The sequence below is a fragment of the Musa acuminata genome, chromosome BXJ2-9 (assembly GCF_036884655.1).
Source record: "Musa acuminata AAA Group cultivar baxijiao chromosome BXJ2-9, Cavendish_Baxijiao_AAA, whole genome shotgun sequence".
Taxonomy (NCBI): Eukaryota; Viridiplantae; Streptophyta; class Magnoliopsida; order Zingiberales; family Musaceae; genus Musa; species Musa acuminata.
This window is the reverse complement of record NC_088346.1, coordinates 45,413,203-45,433,322: the sequence shown is the minus strand read 5'-3', so window position 1 is coordinate 45,433,322 and position 20,120 is coordinate 45,413,203. Positions and strand designations below refer to the sequence as shown.

Here is a 20,120-nt window from a genome sequence, read left to right as displayed (position 1 = left end):
GATTACCTGCATTAGTCCAAAACCTAATCATAAATTTTCATGGCAACCAAAGCTTCATTATAAGGATAAAGCTCCTTGATAGGAAATTTACCGACAGTTAGATATGCAATCACCATGTGTAATCCAAATTATTCTCTTTCCACCTACGTGTACAAACATTTGAAGCTGACAAATATAAACTTTCTTCTTATTAGTATAATAAGGAAGACAATCCGAAACTCTATCTTTCTTTACGATAACGAAGATAATTCTAAATTCTTTTCTTTTCCTTTACGATAAGGAAGGACATTATAAATTTCCTTTAAAGTATACAAACATATTCTAAAAAAAGGAAAAGAACTCTCTCCTTTCTCGAACTACTCGAGCCAATATTTTTGGGCCTCGGATTATTAAGTGTCGAAGGAATTGAGTCAAAAACCTCTTTTGACCTTGGTCGGAGCATAATACTTTTATTTGGGGAGCGCGATACTCTTACCTCAAAGCTATCTCAGAGCCACTTCAAACAATCTTGGACTAACCAAGATATCAATAATATTTTTTCCTAATAGTTTGATGCTAGAAAGAGGGTCTGATATTATGGGAATATCCACCTACCAACCCTCTTAACGAGAAGACCTTATTTCCAACTCATAATACTCATTTAGGAAGACAACTACCGTTCTTCCCATATGTGGATATGTCCACCTCGACATAGATGCCGACGAGGCACTAGCATCTATTCAACAACCCAAACCCCTCATCCCTAGGGATGAACTCGACCCATTTGCTCGTTCTTACCGAGGTGTTCTTTAACCTCATCCATTAGGTGTAAACACTTATAAGCATGTTGTTAGTTGTTTCCTCACTCTTGTTTTAGTTAGCCCAACAAACGATGTCGTCATCTTAATCATGAACAATGCCTCAACTACCACCGACATCGATTACCTATCGGAATCCCCCCAACCAATGTGATGCCAACATTTTAGAATCACTTGAGATCCATTACGGTGGATGAGAGACATGAAATCCATTATGGTGGAAAGAAGGTTTGAAACTTGCCATGATGGGAAGACCCGAGATCTACTACGATGCAAAAGAAACATGAAATTTACCATAATGAAAAGAAGATTTGAAGCCTACAATAGCGGGAAGACTCAGATCTACTACGACGAAGAAGGGACATGAAATCTGCCATGGCGAAATGACCCGAGATCCGTTATGGTAAAGGGACGAAAAATCCGACATGACAAAAAGAATATTTAAAATTTACTATAGGGGAAGACCCGAGATCCAATATAGTGGAGAAGAAACATAAAATACGCCATGGTGAAAATATGATTTGAAGCTCGTCATAAGGGAAGACTCAAGATCTACTATGGCAAAGGCACAATGCTAAATGCATATGAGATGTGTAAGTCGGGAAAACTTAACACACGTCAAAATAAATCTACTATAACAGAGATGTAAGGCCAAATGTGTCCGAGATATGTAAGTCAAGAAAACTCAATCAATCTTGAAATAAATCCACTATGATGGAAGTACAATGCTAAATGTGCCCAAGACACGTAAGTCGGAAAAACCCGATTGACACTAAAATAAATCTGCTACGACGGAGGTGCAAGTTCGAATATACCCGAGACATGTAAGTTAATAAAACCTGATTGACACTTAAATAAATTCACTTTGGTCCGAATGCACTCAAGATGCATGAGTCAGGAAAACCCGATAGGTGTCAAAATAAATCTATCATAAGAAAGGGGTAAGGCCAAATGCACTTAGGCCAAATGCACTTGAGATGAGTAAGTCGAGAAAACCTGATTAGCATCGAAATAAATTTGATACGATGGAGGCATAAGGTTGAGTGTGCCCGAGACGCATGAGTTGAGAAAACCTAATCGACACCAAAATAAATTTACTATAACAAAGGTGCAAGGTCGAATGCACCTGAGATGTGTGAATTGGGAAATCTAACCGGTCCATTATGTAGAGGCACACGTCAAATGTATCCGAGGTATGCGAGTGGACAAACCTGGTCATCACTAAGGAAAAACCACCGTGACCAAAGTATAAGCATAATGATCTCGAGACATTTGAATCGGGAAAACTTGACCCATAAAATGGAGATCCTTGAATATTTCCATGACAAAAAAAATCGAATAATGTGCTTCAAATCCCTCTTGCAAGAGTCCCGAAGTATATCTTCAGGAGGGGACAAATGATAGAGAATTTAATAATAGTTCACACGTAGTCATCATGTGTCATCGAGTCATCATCCAGCCGCCTATGTATACAAAGATTCAAAGTAGAAAAATCCAAATTTACTTCTCATTCATTATGGTTAGGAATACAATTATAAACTTTCTTCGAGGTAATCCTAAATTCTCTTATCTTTATAAGGATGGTAATCCTAAACTCTCATCTCTTTCTTTATGACAAAGAAGGACATCACAAACTTTCTCCCCCTCCTTCAATATATAAAAACATATCCTAAATAGGAGGAAAAGAAAAAAAAGACTCTCCTTTCTTGAAGCCCACATTTGAAGATCTCGAATTACTAACTTGAGTGTTGGAAATATTAAATCGAGAAATTTCACTAGACCTTGGTCTTCGTATAGGTATAGGTGGCACCTCGAGAGCATAATACTTCCACCTTAGAGTCATCTCGGAGTTACCTCAAAGCCACCTCGGATCCACTTCGGAGTTATCTCAAATCTACCTTGAAGTCATCTCGGAGATACTTTGAATCCTACGTACATGCATTTGGATCATTTTGGGCTAACGAACCCATCAACGATATTTTTCCCTAACACTTGAAAATAGTTGTTTGATAATAGAATAATTCTTTCTAGACAAGATAATTAACTCATTAATTAACTCGATAAATTTTAATCATTAAATTTGGATAAATTTGACTCCAAATAAAAATCCAAATCCCCATCATGAACTTTCTCACCATGTTAACGTTCAACTTCTCATTTGCTACTTAAACACCAAGTTAAAAGACCATAAAAGTAGATCGAGAAGAAGCAGCTGTTCATTAAATTGTTTATCTTTCTTCTTCTAATTCAGTAAATTATTTTTTCTTCTCACGTGGCAGGCAACATGCATGGCATTGCATTGCATGATCGTATGTATGTCAACTGCAGTAGTTGCTTTGGTTGGCATTCAGGATGGAAGATAGAGCTGCATTACATGCTATGTTACATTCTGGCACGTTCCAGAAAGTGCTTCACATGATGTTTGAATTAACCTTTGGTCAAATGTTAGCGGACACCAATTATAAATAATATGATGAGCCGTAGCCAATAAAAGAAAAAAAAAATATATTTTTCAATCTAAAAAACATCTTCAGAGATTTAGAAAGCCATTCATGGAAGGAGTGTTGATCGATCGATTGATTGATTGATAGACTTAGTATTACGATCCAGCGTGATAAGATAATTGATCCGAAATCAAATCTAATATGAAGACCTCATGTTACAACCAAACCCAATGAGATAAATGATTAGCCTAAACCTTGATATAATCAATAATCAAATCCTAGTAATGTGATGGTCTCATCGCTCCACCTGTACACGTACCAGCATTCCCAGCCGAAGTCGCAGCCCAGCTCGATGGTCAAAACACAGAGGAGGGATGACCCAAATTTAGCTCCGGTCTTCTCTCCAACAATCCTCTCAACAACTACTGTTTCCATCTTCCGGGGGGGCGTGGGGGAGGGAGGGAGAGAGAGAGAGAGAGAGAGAGAGAGAGAGGCAAGAGAACAAGGGAAGAGAAATGATGAAGATGGTGGGGGAATCTTATTGAACACCAATAATTCCCTTCATCACTTCTCATCGGTTCGAGGAACAGTTGCGTGCTTGATGGGGTTGATAAGTTACACCACAAAGAAGAGCAAAGGAGTGATCGATTGCTTGTGTTGCACCAAATCGGCCAACGAGGAGGACGCAGCAAAGGCCGAGGAAAGCAGAAGGAAGCAGAAGCCTCCGTCGGACGAGAACAAGAAGAAGACGTGGAGGAAGAGGAAGTGGAAGAGGTGGTGGAGGAAGAAGCAGCAGCAGCAGAAGAAAGCGAATCATCTCGCCTCGCTTGTCAGCACCATGTCCTTCCGATCTGGTATGTCTTCTCCTCGTTTCCATTGTCGATTTCCTTGATCAAACCATGTTTTCTTCTCCTTGATTGTCTAGTCGATGATTAGAAGACAAAAGATTAGAAATGTGTTTTTACTTTCTCTTGGAATTTCTTTGAGATGCTATAATGAAGAACTCCGATTGCATGTCTTGAAGTCAGGAACAGAGTACTTGTTGGATGAATTCTCTCTCTCTCTGTCTCTCTCTCTCTCTCTCTCTCTCTTTCTGGCAGATAGTGGCAAGCATAGGAAAGCAGTTGAGGAGATCCTATGCATCGGCAGCGACAACATCGCAGCTCATGTGTACACCTTCCGTGAACTGGCAGCGGCAACCCAAAACTTCAATTCGGAGAACCTACTGGGTGAAGGTGGATTCGGGAGAGTGTACAAAGGCGAACTGAAGGACACCAATGAAGTATAACACATCACCTCCGATCCTCCTTACATCTCCGAGCGATTCTAATGAGCTCCCCTTGCGACAGATCGTCGCAGTCAAGCAGCTTGACAGAAATGGATTCCAGGGCAACCGTGAATTCCTTGTCGAGGTCCTCATGCTGAGTCTCCTGCATCATCCCAATCTTGTCAAGCTGCTCGGCTACTGCGCCGATGGCGATCAAAGGATCCTGGTCTACGAGTACATGCCACTGGGCTCACTGGAGGACCATCTTCTAGGTTCACTCCTCATCGTTCTTCCACTTGTTCTTCCTTTCCATTCTTGACCATCATCCGTTCGACGAGACTTGCAGATGTATCAGCGGATGCGAAGCCACTGGAGTGGCACACAAGGATGAAAATTGCAGCTGGTGCAGCCAAAGGTCTTCAGTACCTGCACGAAACTGCAAACCCTCCGGTGATCTACAGAGACTTCAAGGCATCAAACATACTTATCGACGAAGACTACAACGCCAAGTTATCGGATTTTGGCCTTGCCAAGATTGGTCCGGTCGGAGACAAGAATCACGTATCCACCAGGGTGATGGGCACCTACGGCTACTGCGCTCCAGAGTATGCATTAACAGGCCAGCTGACAAAGATGTCGGACGTGTACAGCTTCGGGGTCGTCTTCTTGGAGATGGTCACCGGAAGGAGAGCCATCGACACCACGAAACCGACACCCGAACAACACCTAGTTCACTGGGTACGTCCGTCTACCAGTCTTCTTCTTGGAGAGCTTATGGACGCTGACATCTTTGCACTGGAATGTGCAGGCAGAGCCTCTCTTCAAGGACAAGAGCAAGTTTGTGGCCATGGCTGACCCATTGCTTGAGGGGAAGTACCCCATGAAGGGCCTTTACCAAGCTCTCGCTGTCGCTGCAATGTGCCTCCAGGAAGAAGCCAGCATACGGCCGCTCATCAGCGACGTGGTGGTTGCTCTCGAGCACCTGGCCGATCCGAAGAACGACGACATCGATCGAGCTGAACAATCTGCACCAATTTCCAGCTCCGAAGTAGCGCAAGAGACTGCAGGGGAGGGCAACAAGGAGGTATTGGATTCAACCAGTGACCAGGAAAGCTATTCCTTCTCGAGCAGGGAGAAGGAACTGAATGAACTTGACGTGGTTTAGCACCGCAACGCAAGAACAAGATGGAATGGTGTGGAATTTGATGCGAACTGTTTACCTTATTTGCTGGATTGGGAGGCTTCGAAGGCCTACTTGTATTAATTCCATGAGACATGAAGGGTAGAACTAGGATTATGCACTGCATTATAGTTGTCTGAACATGTTGTGCATCTTTGTGTGCTGCAGCATATCCGGTGACAAAGGTGAAGTGTTTGCCACAAAGGGATTGCCTTCGCAGTGTTCTTCATCTGGAAATGGTGCAGTAATAATATATTTACTGTTCACATATCATCAACCGATTGTTCTGCAGTTGTTTTTAAGATCAAAAAATAATTCCAATCACCAAAATAAAAATGAACCGACCACTCCTTTTAAGTCTCCTTCGAACTTCCATGGTTTCTTGCTCAGACGACTACACGCTGTTCATCTGTGTACAAGACGCACACGCGATCTCCCGTTCGGTGTCTCTATTATACACCGTGTCTCGGCGTAGAGTCTCTCGCACACAATACACTCGCTTATGCATGATATCTTTGTATATGGGAATAAGACGGTAACTCCGCCTCGTCTTGCGCTCGACACGGAGGAATCTCCTCTTCCCTTCTGTTCTATACACTGTGTCTTATTGTATAAGAATTATACGCGATATTCTTCTTCCGGCGTTCGCATCAGTCTCGGTTGCTCGCTCGCTCGCTCGCTTCTGCGTCCCAAGACAATGGCGAACGCGTGGAAGAGGGAGAAGCCCTCGCCTCTCCGCTCCCCAAGAACCCTAGTCTCGATCCTCCTCCCCATCTCATTCCTCCTCTTCCTCTTCCTCTTCCTCTTCCTCTTCTACCCGATCTCCAAATCCAGCCCCAATCGCGCCCGCGAGACCCTTTTCCTATCCCCATCTGGGATCCGGCCCTTCGACTGCCGCGCCTGCCCGCAGGCGTCGCCGGTGTTCGCGAACCTCGTGGAGGGCGTCAAGCACCCCTTCCTCTACTCCCTCGCCGACTTCGGTGCCCTCCCGGAAAAGCCCCACAAGAACATTGCCCGCATGCTCAAGGGGAAACCCTTCCGTCGCCCAGACATCTCGTCGACGGTACAGGAGTTCCTCGAGGGGAAGGACAAGGACGGTGGGGTGGTGGTGGACGTGGGGGCGAATGTGGGGATGGCGACCTTCGCGGCGGCGGCGATGGGGTTCAGGGTGGTCGCGTTCGAGCCGGTGTTTGAGAATCTGCAAAGGATCTGCGACGGCGTGTTCTTGAATCGGGCAGGGGATCGGGTGACGGTTTATGCCGCGGCTGCCTCAGATCGGATCGGAAACATTACATTCCACAAGGTAATATATTCTTCTTCGTCTTCAATTTTCTAGCATTCAATTCTGGAGGTGTTTTCATGTGCATGTAATCCCTTTGAAGTGACTGAATAGTGACTCTATACGTGATTTTAATTTTTTTACAGAATTAGAAGCTGCTTGTAAAATATTCTTGTTCTATGACAAACTCATCATAAAATCAACATTGTCAAATGCTTTTCATGAAAAATGATGCCAAATTTGATATAATTTATAGTTTGTGTATCGGTTTGACATCTCAAACGAACACAGGCTTTTTGTAGTTGCACTATACCAATTAAATTGCTATGAGTAGACTGCTCTCATAAACTACTATTGATGGTTGCATATTACAATCAGGCAAACTAGTTTGGTTTAGCAGATTCTTAGATCACCACATAAATGAAACTCATACCATATTCTGTATTAAAATAGTTGTAAAATCTTTGATATCTGAATGAATTAAAATACATGTCAGTTTAGAGAAAAAATCTACTTAATATGTTCACTTTGAGGAGGCCTTTTTTGGAGTGTATTCATTATATAAATGACCACTAGTAGCACCTGTATGACCTGTGTGCAGTTTGTGTCTATCACTTTATCATCAATGATGTGTCAATCGTGGAGAGTCAGGTAATTCTGGGGGATATCATTAATTAATTATCCTCAGTACTTCAGGGAAGCAGAAAGTTGTCTTATAGGAGGGAGAGGATTGATAAATTATGCTGGCAATATTTATGTGGGAATTCACATTGCTATAAATGCTACTTTGTGTATTTTCACTAACCATAACGAAATCAGCATTTGTAAAGATTTAATTCTTGGAAATATCCATGCATAGGTAATTTGTTAAAGCGACTCATTCTTGAGGTAGACTTCTTTTATCATGTGGCTAGGTGCTTTTGGAATTCTAAGCAAGAAGATCTTGAATCCATATTGTAGATGGATATTTCAAAGGATATAGTTGCCACTACACTGAAGATTTTTAAACCCTTGAAATTTGTTTTCTGTTTATATGTTTTTGGATTATGTCTGTGGTACATAAAAATTATCTCAAAGTTATTTTCTGTTTTTGGATACAATTGACTCTAACATTTTAAGTTGAGTGGAAAAGTATCCAAATTTCCAATGATCCATAAGAGTTGCTTTTCTATTTATAAATTTAAGGCCCATTTAGTAGGTTACATGACATCTATGATATTCTAAGATCTTTCTTTTCTGTTTTTGCACCATATGATCCTTCTTCTTAGATTTGTTCCATCCTCTTAGCTCACAAACTTTGAAGAGGGTAATTATGTTGGTTGGAACAACCAGGACCAAAAAAACCTTAATTTGATGGGCTTTGGCACACCTGACTCCATCATGCTCTAGTACCTTCTTGAAGATATTGTTTCAAAAAATAACTTGTTCTTAAAACTTCAGGCAGGTGTTTGTACTCTTTGTAAATAAACATTGGTGCAAACAAGTTGTAGAAAATTGCTGTTAATTATGACATTATTTTCTCCATACTGGTGTTGCCGATGCAAAATTTTCCGGTCATGCATTTATGCTGAAAAAAGAAGTTTGAAACATGAAATCTGTGTAGGTCTCTCTTACCAGAAAACTTTTGAACTGGAAATTTTACCATCTGGAAAGATCTTATGTCTTCGATAAGTCTTCCCAGCAAGTCATATTAATCTCTCATTTAATTAAAGTAGCTAGCTATTTCGGTTTCTTACTAACTTTTGCAATTATAGCTGATTGTAATTAATTCAACCTGTTGCAAAAAAAAAAAAAAAAAAACAAAACGGCTCTTCTGATTTGCAAATCAGAATTGGGTGACTTTGAATTTGTAAAAGCCTTCTATTACTTTTAAAATGTCATTCCTGAAGATCACATACTAATTGAAATGCTTTTTATGCTCATCTTGATGATTCAGTTGGTTGGCCGCCTTGACAATAGTGCAATCTCTGCAACTGGTGCAAAGCTAGCATTCAAGTCTAATGAAGAGATTGCTGTGGAGGTGGCAACAGTCCCATTGGATGAAGTCATTCCTGACACAGAGCGAGTGCTACTAATTAAGATTGATGTCCAAGGCTGGGAGTATCATGTTCTTCGTGGTGCCTCCAAGCTGTTGTCAAGAAGAAAAGGTGAAGCGCCATACCTCATCTATGAAGAAGATGGGCGGTTGCTGCAGGCAAGCAACACTAGTGCAGATGAGATCAGGAAGTTCCTTGGCAGTATGGGTTATCACCACTGTACTCTGCATGGCACAGATGCTCACTGCACGAAAGATTAGTTAATGAATTGCTTGTGCCAGCCTCTAAATTTTCTTTAACTCAGGCACTGGACACATGGATCCGGAGTAAAGCCTATTGCAGCAACTGTGATGAAAATCGAAGTAATTATCTCCGAAAGGGCTGCCTTTAGAAACATGAAAGGAAACTATTTGTCTGATTGTAGACCGGAGTTTTAGAGTTGGGTCATCACGCTGATCCCATGTCATTGTCATCTTCTCTGTGACAGTTCTTTTCATATCACTCTCTCTCTTCCCTTTCTTCTTCTTCTGTTTCCTTTACTCTTCTGCTTTGTTTCCTTTGTTTCAGTTCTTTCTTGTTTTCTTTTCTTTTTATTGCTTAAAATTGTACTTTTGCAATTTGATCCTTCTCAATTTTATATTTACAACTAGGTCCTCTATGAAATTATGACCATTACAATAACTGCCACATCCATTTGTCGTATAATGTGTGATGTTTGTCAATGTGGATGAATTGACCTTTCAGGTGTACGAGTCTGCAGGTGTCTATAAATGCCTTCACCAAAATAAAATCAGGCAATCTGATTCCTGAATTTGTTAGATTGGTCTGATCTTTTCATGGTGATCATGTGTTAGCCTAGATTTTCAGATGCAGAGCTGACCTCTGGCAATTGAAATGGCCACATTCTTGTGCAGGACTCTGTCTTCTTGGTGTCTCCATCTGTATAAACTACACTGCACTTAGATGTGCATTCAAGTTTCTCTGGTGTAGCTTTGCTTTTGATAGAAGTTTCTACTCTATAGTTATGCTAGAAACACTTGAGATTTTGACATGGAAATCAATTGTCCAGAAGCTATGATTCATCCAGGAGACATGTATGTCGAAGCTACCTTCTTGTTTGTATTCCCTCAACTTGTAATCTCATGTATGGTTGTGTAGTTGCTGGCTCGTGTTGCCTTCTCTCCACTCTGTCGTCATAAAAACATCAACCGGTTTACTCAGATAAACCAATGCATATTTCAGTATCAACTTGGAGAATGTTCTTTGATGATCTGAACACACACTTGCTGCTTCTCTGCGTCTGGTCTTACTTCCATGATGCATTTTGACTGCACTTAATCCAATGCATCTCTACATGTTGGAAAAAAAGAAAACTTTTGAAAGATTAATACAGTGGTGGAACAGCTGCACTACCTTTTACTTGACTAATTGAAGGAGCATGTGCAATGCTGCCATGGCCATTTATTAAGGCAGGCTATGATGGATGACATTACAGGAGTGCAGGAAAACATGCAGGGTTGTCTTGACAAGAACAGTCAAGGGTCCCTACATGACAATTTTTCTCTTTATTCTTGTTTTTGTAATGGAATATCAACTATGACAATTTAATTTCATCACTCCAACTTCAATGCATGGTTATATAGATTTGGCAGCCAAAGCAAGAGTACATTTATGTGGTCCAGTGAGTAACAAAAGCATGATGATGCTGCTCAGGCTAGGCTGTCTCCTGCTTTAACCTTTTAGATGGCTTATTTTTATGCCAAAAAATTTACTCATATATTTGTTGATTGCAGTAGGCATAGATTAAAACAATCAGCAATCAAACTAGTCTCCATTTCCACTTTTTGATGACTGTTTCTTTTCTTTTCTTTCTTTTTTTTTCTTGACAAAAAAATTGTAATCAATGCTTTTGTTCATTGTAGTAGTCAAACTAGTCTTCATGTGGAGAACAGCTTTGAAACTAGAAGTGACTGGTTAGGTGACAATGCCATGGAAATGTCTTCATGAGAAAGCATGCATCTAAGAACTAAATACCATCATTCCCTTGTGAAATCAATTATTGAGAGATGGTCGGTCATCATGATGATCATAACATTAATTCTAACATACATGAGATCGAACATTGATCCAATTTAAAATTGGTATATGTTTCTTTTAATTCTTAGTAATATGAAACTATTTTTTTTATTTTTAATCTTCATCTCATGCAAATATTAATTATATATATCCTTAGTCGACAGGGAGGGAGACATGGTGGAACAATAAATTCTCATAAGATCCGGTGACAGCGACTGTCACCCCCCGATAGATTGCGTTTTCCGACCAACTCATTGAAAACAATTTATTGCACTGCTTTTTTCCTATTGTCTTTTGTTTTCTTTGCAGTAATGCTTATCTTCTGGTTGATCACTTCTGCTCCTTATAATATAGCTCGATATTGGTGTGGTGAGATAGGAGGAAAGACCCAGCAATCGATCCTCACTGGTACGCCTTCCTCGTCTTGTCGTTCCTTTCCTTGCGGATGTTCATAACTTTGGACTTGTTCTTGTTGGATTGCATGTTGTTTGATGATGGATTCGAAGTCTAGTAAGGGTTTGATGAATGAGATAGTGCTGTTAGGGCTTTGATGACTCTCGTTGTCAGTGTTATTCACTGTAAGCTACATTTTGGTTCGATCCCCTCAGTCTCTTTGATGTTCTATTTTTTGACCTTTTTTCTTTATCTGAATGCTGTATAGGATGGTTGATTTCAATTGATGAAGTTTGTAGCAAAGAATAAAATCTTTTTCCTTATACTTGTCCAAAGGAAAAGAAAAGTTCCTATGTATAATAATAATAGATGATTAAGATAATAAGATCATAAGTAGTTCTGCTGCTTGGTTTCTGTAGCAGTGGACAGAGTATTACTACGATATCATTGTATTTAGTTTGTTTTTTGGTCATTTCAGTATGTTTTCTTGTGAAGATTCATGGACCCTCTTAATTTTTAGCAGTATGCATTGTGACCCTCCTAGTTTGTCTTATCCTGGGAGTAACTGTGAATTGTGATCTAGAGTTAGACTAGTATCACCTGCACTAGAATCCTCTTGGTCTTAGCTTGCAGGCCTTTCTTGCTTACAAATCCGGGTTCAAAATTTTTTGAACTGCTATCCTTTTATCTTTATTAGCATGTGGAATAAGTTTATTAAGCATATAAAGAAGTATTAGCATTGTATCATGTAGAGCAGGAAGCTAAACTAGTAATATAAGGTTTAGGGGGAGTCACAGAAATGCTTTGCAAAAGTTGAAGTTTAAAGTCAGTTCATCCTTGGGGCCAAAAATTATATTATGCTTAAGCCGTGTAAATTGTTTTCTTTGACTTGATTCTTTCCATGATTTGGTGTGCTCCATAGGTTCTGCCACGGACTTTAAGATTTATGGTAGTCACTGGCCAAATAATGAACACTTAGCTAGTAGCCTAGTAGTACATTTTTTTTCAATATTGATGGTTGAATCTTTGATCCAAATTATGATGACCCAAAATATGGATGATGCTCATTGTCCACTCCATGGTTGATGTGAAACAAACACCGACAGTGCTTTTTTTTTTCTCGATTCTATTAGATTGCATGTTTTCCAAATGTCTGAAATTCTTTATAAAGTTCTTGTGCAAGAGGCTGTTGTCAAAGCTTTTCTTTTTTCCCTTTTTTGTCTATATTTTTTAATGTTTGCTTCATCTCAGTCAAATATTAGAACTTTCTGGGCAACATATATGGATTTGTGTCTTGAGCTGAAATCCACAATGTATATTCCTGATGCTTCAGATTTTATATCTTGCTAAATTTTTTTTTATGTTGTGAAAAGTCGAGCAAGAGCTCAAAGCAGAATATTTTAATTATCATATTGGCAAAAGAGGAATGAAATAATGAATATGTTAAATTCTATAATGAAAAATTGTCAAGGCCGTATCCATGTGGAAAATAATTGGTCGAATTCATGTTATTATGCTTTGCCTTTGATCATTGTTCTGTTGTCCAGTATCTAGGGATTGATAAGTACAGAAAAGGGCAATGTGATCATGAGATATTTCAAGTAACTGTGACCATGACTCATTCATTTTTCTTTGATGTTAGAGTTTACAAGATCTGAATTCATTTCATTCATGAAATCTGCATCAAAATATGAATTAATCCTTCCTTTGTGTTTACCATGGCTAGTTTTTATTTGTAATGCTGCACATTATGCATTACTAGAGAAACCAAAATCTCTTGATGCTCCCTGTTTTTAGTGTAATGAATTAATCCTGTTTATTTTGCTTTCCATGAAACTTTATCAGAATTTGTTGCCAGCAACCTACTGGAACAAGCATCAGATATAAATTTAGTGCAATTTTCTATCAAAACCAAGCTTTCCAGGGATAAAAGATCCCTTTTTCACAACATAACATGCCTCGGGCAGCCGATGCTATCCATGATGATGGAGGCTCTGTCAAGATCGGTGCCACTGGCACAATTGGCACCCTGATGACTCGAGAATTAGAATCCCCAAAGCATTCAGAACAAACTTCTTCCACTCGAAGAAAACAGCATACAGTTCCTGTCTCCATACCCTGTGGTGCTAATCCTAGGAGAGCATTGCAAAGGAGAAACCAAACAAATGAACATGGCAGTATCCGAAGAAGTAGCGGTGGTAGCAATTCTGAGCAAGCACATTGTTCAAATCATGCACGACGAAATGGACACCGAGCTCCAATGCTAAGATCCGATGATAATCCTATAAACCGAAATATGGACACCGATAGGATTGGAAAGAAAGCTTACACTGTGGAAATAGTAGATCTAAAATGCAGCAATCCCATGAGCAGCCAGCTCAAGAAGCTCGGCTTCTCCAAGCTTTCTGTTTCCACCTCCTAGTCCTCAGACAGCTTCTTTCCATCAGTCCTCAAGTTCCTGTAGCCAATTCTAGCAATCCTCTCAATAAGGCTTGTGTCAGTGGCATCCGTTGCAGAACAGATACTGGGAAGGAATCCTCCACTGGTTGCTGCTGCTGCTGCTGCTGCTGCTGCCTTCTTTTTCTTCTTGTGAGCTGCTCTACTTGGGCATGGCTTTTGCTTACAGTTTCCGCTGGTGGAAGCCACATCCGTGTTCACTTTGTGCTCTTTCTGGTTGGACACTTCACGGCCGTCTAGATCTAGCCTCCTGAGATACTCTATCTCCTGCAAGATCAATGATGCTATTGTCCCTTGAGCACCAACCTCCACCGGTGATGGTGCCGCAGCCATTGCTTTGAGGAAAGATTGGGTGGTCTTGGTGCTTGGTTTTATGGAATTATGTGGAGGATGATGGCAGAGTAGCTACCATGGATTTGCTTTCTTGTGCTTTCCTGTCACGACTGCTTGTTAGGAAAAGAACAGGTGAGATTGGCACTTGATGGTGTCATTTTCTGCTGGTATCCTCAACTGCAATGTAGAGAATCGCTTATCTAAGCTTGCTGTCAGTTCTTTTACTCGACATTTAGGGAGTATATTACATGCTGAAACAGCATGGCATTGATTTGTTTCACTGCCTTTGGATCCCTTCATTCTGACTGTTTGCATGAGATAGATTTGTCTACATGTAGAAGAGGATGTGGCACTTTTGTATCTGTTATCTGCTGCTGTGTCAGAATCAACTGTGACTCTATTATAAATCTTCATGGAAATTGATTGAGATGCTGTTGGTGATGTATAAGAACTTAGTGCTTGATGTAAAGCTTAACAAAATCTTGGTACAAACAGTGAGAATGTGACAAGTTGGCCCACCTTTGGAGGTGATTGGATTCCTCCAAAGATTTGTTATCATCTTCTTGCTTTCTCAATCCATTCATCTGTTTACTGTCGAATGCACTTTGTGGAAGACTTTAACATAGACCTGGTTGACCTGGACATACTGAACATGATCAACTACAGAGATGAGGAGTACTGTCTAAATTCTGATAGTTCTGTTTAGATGTATTGCAACATCTGATACAAATTCATGATCTGATACAATTTTGTGTCCAACTCTAGTGTTTGGGTTAGGTCTGATACAAATTCAACTGTTCTTGGATGTACAACTAAGACCATGATTGGATCTATTGGCAACTTCTCTTTTCTTTTTATTTGTCTTTTTTGTCTTCTGCAAAAATTACATATGACCAATAGAAGGAAAATTGAAGTTTGGAAATAGACCAATGACTCATGTTGATATATTGCAGATTTCCTGCATTATCAATTGAGAACAAGAGACAAACAAATCTCAAGCCTATCTTTTAGGTTTTCAACTACCTTAAATTCTGATCAACCCTAGATGAGTCTGCTAAACTGTTCTTGCTTCAGATCATGATGTCCTAAGCAAAGCACTTAACTTGGTCATTAATGCTATGATTGCCACAAAGATAGCATGGTCAATAGGCTGAAATCCAAGAAGGTTACAAGTCAATTAAGTTCTTATTTGAATTGATGCTTTTATCTCCTTGTGGACATTCTCAAATACTCCCCTACATTTTTTATTGAATGAAATAGGAGGATACTGATCTAGTGGTCTACCATGAAGAAACATGTTCATAATAACTACACAAACATGACTCATGATCATAATATTTGACTAGTTTCTCACTTTTTCCATTCATGAAGTGTGAAGAAAAAGAAATCTGCAGGAAGGCTTAATCCCATGTAGTTTTGTAGTCGTTGACTTGTATTGAAGTCAAACAAGTTGTATCTTATTTTTTATTTGATGATGCTGGATATATCCAATCCCCAGTTTCATCCCAAGCTTTGTCAGATATCACACAATCCTCCTAAATTACTCTATTCATTTGGTGGCAAAATCCTACTAAATTACTCAGTTTTGTGAGACCAGCACTCTATTTCTTTTTCTAATAAAATGATTTGCTGCAGACTTCTCTGTAAAAAATGATCATTTATATTTTTTATTTTGCACCCAAAAACATCAGTGCCAATGTCAACATACATCATATCAGCAATGACTTGAAGGATCACAATTGCTCAAGGAGTTCTTTGGTCATTTGGCGTTGACCATATAATCTCTCATATAATTAGTCAACCATCTCATGACTAGAAGTTATCATTGAAACTCACTGGATGATTACAAGTTCAATAATGATATCGAAACAAAAACATTGATTGTCTTCGTCGAGTTGGAACCTTGATCGCTGTTCTTGATGAATTCTAATGACCATCTTGCAGTAGGAACGAGCTGGTAATTTGTGTTGTCTCATCCAGGCCAGAGCATACGCAAGAGAGATGAACGCAACGCTGTTCTTCTCGAGTGCCAGACACAGCATTAATGTGAACAAGATCTTCAAATTTGTCGCGGCTAAGCTCTTCAACTTGCCATGGGAAGCAGAGAGAAATCTGACCATAGGAGAACCAATCATTGATTTCGAAGTTCTTTTTTACTGGTTTTTAGCTTTCTTTTCACTGCGAGTGCAAGATTGCACATAGTAGCAAGCTGAAAAAGAATGGATGATGATCCTTGACATCTGAGACTACCAGTTGGGATCGCGCTTGGAATCTCCAATGTCAAGAATAGCAGGTCAAACAACAGAGATTGATAGATTATCTATAGACGAAAAATGTCTTGATGCAAAGATTTCAAAAGTATTAAAGCTAAGAAATAGAACATAATGATATAATGAAGATGTTGTGGTTGAACAGGACACTCGGGACTCATTTCATGAGGATATAGCTTCTTTTCTTGCATCAGGAATGCAGCAGAAAGAAGAAGAAAAGAGAAGTTTCCGGCACCGTTTTAAGCAATGATCGATGAACTCTTTGTATAACCAAATGTTCACTCCGATCATGGTTGAAACCAAGAAAACTTGCAATCAGAGTGCTGAAAAGTGTTGCAGTTGGAGAAGAAGATCAACATTCAATGAATTATTCAATCAAGTGCAAAATCTCCACAAGACAATGGTGAATTATCATAGCATTTCTTCTATTCTATGCAATCGTTCATCGCTGCCTTCAACTCGTCATCTCCTTGTCGCTGCATAATCTTTCCCAACCATTTACTCTTATCGTTTCTGCTTCCATGGCTTCCTTCATGTTGGCACTCAACACAACTCACTCCCATCTGCAGTCAACAGCTTCATTTGTTGTGTTCATTTGTTTTCAGAATCCAAGAGAAGCCACTGACGTGTTCGCCGATCTAAAGCTTGCAACTTGATGTTCTATTCCATCCAATCGAGCTCTGAATCATCTTCAACTCCACCCCGACCATTAAGGCAGAGGAGCAAGTTCGGTATTTACTTCAAACCTGAAGTTTACTATTCGGAGCCTCTTCTTATTATTCATAATTATAAATAAAAAATTATAAATAGTAATATCTATCGAACCCTAACCCTAACTTACCGTCCTGGCATATAAAAGGGCCTCGAATGGGTGCGTCAGCGTTTCTTCCTACGCTTCGGAGGCGGCCACCCTAACGCTAACCTGCAGCCATGGTAATGCGGTCGAACTCTTTCTGCTCGATTCTTGTCCTTGTTTCGAAATATTTGATTTCTTGGATCTGTCGGATTTAAGATTGGGCTTTTAATGGTTCAGTGTCCGCATCAACTACATTTTTTGCTGTGCAAGTATGAGGTTAGAGAGATGTGGATGCCTATGTTTGCTTTCCGCCGCTTAGGCATTCTGGATGAAATAAAGGGCATTCTTTAAGATCCTTTGTTGAACTTTGCAGGGCTAATTGTTTCATGTGTTTAGAACTCTATGTTGTCGCAGTTTTGGAATGCATATCTAATTTGGTTCAAATTCAAAATTACCTATTTTGATATATCTTCTAATCGATTGAAGTCGTTTTTCTAATTTTCTGAGATCTCACTACTGTGGATGAAGTCGTCGCTCAAAGGTATTCTGAGTGCGAAATCCCTCTCTTGTTCTTTTGCTTTTTCGTGTACCTCAATTGATCTTGGAGAATACCAATTTAAGTAGAGTCAAAATTGAGCCTATTAAGTCATTTTCGGCTCACTCGTAATGGGTTCTATATGATTGTTTCCTTTCCCTTTGGGAACCCAAGATCGACCGTGATTCTTCTTTTATCTCATGCCCCTATCTTGAGATGCGTGTCAGGGTAGAGTGAGAAAAGAGTTTAGAACTAGTGTTGAGGTTGGAAATTTCCATGGTTCTTTGTTAGTGTAACTTGTGTTCCAGAGTTTTACCTTCCTGGTGTAACAGCCTGCATGCTGCATAACCATAATCGTCGTGAGAGCCTCTGAATTAGAAATGCATTGTTTTTCATCCAGGTAACATTGTAGGTGTTTGAACTTCTTTTTAGGTGTAGCATTGTGTATATTTTTGGTTTGTGCTATAGATTTGGGGTCTTTTGGATCTGAAGTTTGACTTGATAATATGTCCGTATTGAATGGTTAGTGGTTTTCATATGTGATGAAGAGTTTCATGGTATGGGCACTGTATTTGAGTTATTATAAGATGATTGTGGTTGGAGTTCTCCTAACTTATGGTTTATCTCAAATATAGGTGGTCATTGAACTTCAAGTAGATTTTTGGGTGTTATCATTAGCTGACGCCATTAATGGATGGGATGAGATCAACATTTCTTGTAGCAAAACTTTTCATTTCCTAGCTTTATTTGATTTTTTTCATTTGTTTTAATTCCGTGATGTTGGATGTTGGACTTTTACCATTAATGTTATCATACAGGTGAACGTGCCAAAGACCAAGAAAACGTTCTGTAAGAACAAGGCTTGTAGGAAGCACACGCTTCACAAGGTTACACAGTACAAGAAGGGTAAGGATAGCCTTTCTGTTCAAGGGAAGCGCCGCTATGACAGGAAGCAGTCTGGTTATGGTGGACAGACGAAGCCTGTTTTCCACAAGAAGGTACTACTGTCTGTTCTATGGTGATTAATTGAAATATAATTCTACTGATGCGTGAATTGATATTAGCTACCATTGCAGATCTCCTTGTTGCTCAATTTGCAATAAAAAAATAGTTTTTATGTTTTGACTTATCCAAATTAAACTGCACATGATTACTAGATTTCTGAGACACTCTATTTCAAAGTACTTGCAATGTATTTTAATGACACTTTAGCTATCTATATTACTGCCATCTGAAAGTTTGTGTAGGTGTATTAAAAGTCATTGTATTTCTCTGCCAGGCAAAAACTACCAAGAAAATCGTGTTGAAGCTTCAATGCCAAAGTTGCAAGCATTATTCGCAGCATCCGATAAAGGTACCAACTGTGATCTTCCACTGCTTCTTTCCTTTTATGAATTTTTATTTGTAACAACTATCATTTTCATTACCTTCACAGAGATGCAAGCACTTTGAGATTGGTGGAGACAAGAAGGGGAAGGGGACCTCTCTCTTCTAATTTGTCTTTGTTGACATTTCAGCATTACATTTTTATGTGTTCATGTGAAATGGTAGCTTGTTCTATGCTGATTTTAGTTTAAACTACTGGAATATCAATGTTGGTTAATTTTGCATGTGGTTTAAAATGGATATGCAATATTCATGAAGTTTATTTGTGTATCGAGTGAATTCTTTCTTGTTTTGTATGTGGTCAAATATTTGTTTGAATTAATCCAATTTGATAGCCTTTTCTTAAAGTCATAACATCAGATTGTTATTATGAGTGCTACTTTTATAAGACTAACCATATAGACAAAGCTAGTAGATCACTCCTAGGTTGTAGGTAGCCAGATCAAATCGGGCTTGGTCTCGATTCCAAATCCAAACATGGAGGAATGAACTCAAGAAATTATTTACCTTCACAAATTTGATGGTTTCGCTGTAGGATTTTCTGCCAGGCCATTAGCTATACATGATGGCATTGATATGCCTCATCTGATTAATTGCATTACAGGATTTTTTTTCACGTTACCCTGCATTTTCTTGTTTTGTATGATTTATGCAATCACCAAGCTACATTGAGGAATAGTCTGTCAACTATACAGACGTTTGTCCTCTTGACTGTGCGAGTCGGCTTGGCCTGTCTTCAAGCTTTGTGGCTTCATCAATCCAGTTGCTTCATCAATCCAGTCGCAACTCAATCCGCCTCAAGGTACGCTGGCTGATCGTGCTAGGTTTTCGTGTCCTCGTGCTTGGAGACTTGTACATTATGATATGCTTG

At 39.5% G+C, this 20,120-nt stretch overlaps 4 protein-coding genes across 6 annotated transcripts; all 4 read left to right on the top strand.

The window, feature by feature from the left end:
• The first annotated feature begins 3,705 nt into the window (after nt 1-3,705).
• Nucleotides 3,706-5,941, top strand: LOC135623614 (probable serine/threonine-protein kinase PBL23). The gene is made up of 5 exons (XM_065126769.1): nt 3,706-4,095; nt 4,342-4,523; nt 4,591-4,780; nt 4,855-5,246; nt 5,317-5,941. Exons 1-5 carry the CDS (start codon nt 3,843-3,845, stop codon nt 5,671-5,673), a joined length of 1,374 nt encoding a protein of 457 aa, XP_064982841.1. The 5' UTR covers nt 3,706-3,842; the 3' UTR covers nt 5,674-5,941.
• A 406-nt stretch (nt 5,942-6,347) lies between these two features.
• Nucleotides 6,348-9,666, top strand: LOC135623615 (uncharacterized). Its single transcript, XM_065126770.1, has 2 exons — nt 6,348-6,991; nt 8,904-9,666. The coding sequence occupies exons 1-2, from the start codon at nt 6,386-6,388 to the stop codon at nt 9,261-9,263; spliced, it is 966 nt and encodes a 321-aa protein (XP_064982842.1). The 5' UTR covers nt 6,348-6,385; the 3' UTR covers nt 9,264-9,666.
• Nucleotides 9,667-11,410: 1,744 nt separating this feature from the next.
• LOC135623932 (uncharacterized) lies at nt 11,411-15,078 on the top strand. 2 transcript variants are annotated; one of them, XM_065127396.1, is made up of 2 exons: nt 11,411-11,487; nt 13,318-15,078. In XM_065127396.1, exon 2 carries the CDS (start codon nt 13,427-13,429, stop codon nt 13,892-13,894), a length of 468 nt encoding a protein of 155 aa, XP_064983468.1. In that variant the 5' UTR covers nt 11,411-11,487; nt 13,318-13,426; the 3' UTR covers nt 13,895-15,078. The 2 variants fall into 2 exon arrangements, with proteins under 2 accessions (XP_064983468.1, XP_064983469.1); XM_065127397.1 differs by lacking the exon at nt 11,411-11,487 and adding an exon at nt 11,513-11,657.
• A 2,300-nt stretch (nt 15,079-17,378) lies between these two features.
• LOC135623612 (large ribosomal subunit protein eL42-like) lies at nt 17,379-19,528 on the top strand. Of its 2 annotated transcripts, XM_065126767.1 has the most exons (5): nt 17,439-17,465; nt 18,499-18,580; nt 18,682-18,861; nt 19,143-19,217; nt 19,299-19,528. In XM_065126767.1, the coding sequence occupies exons 2-5, from the start codon at nt 18,554-18,556 to the stop codon at nt 19,356-19,358; spliced, it is 342 nt and encodes a 113-aa protein (XP_064982839.1). In that variant the 5' UTR covers nt 17,439-17,465; nt 18,499-18,553; the 3' UTR covers nt 19,359-19,528. The 2 variants fall into 2 exon arrangements, with proteins under 2 accessions (XP_064982840.1, XP_064982839.1); XM_065126768.1 differs by lacking the exon at nt 18,499-18,580 and having other exon boundaries at nt 17,379-17,465.
• The last annotated feature ends 592 nt before the right edge of the window (nt 19,529-20,120 follow it).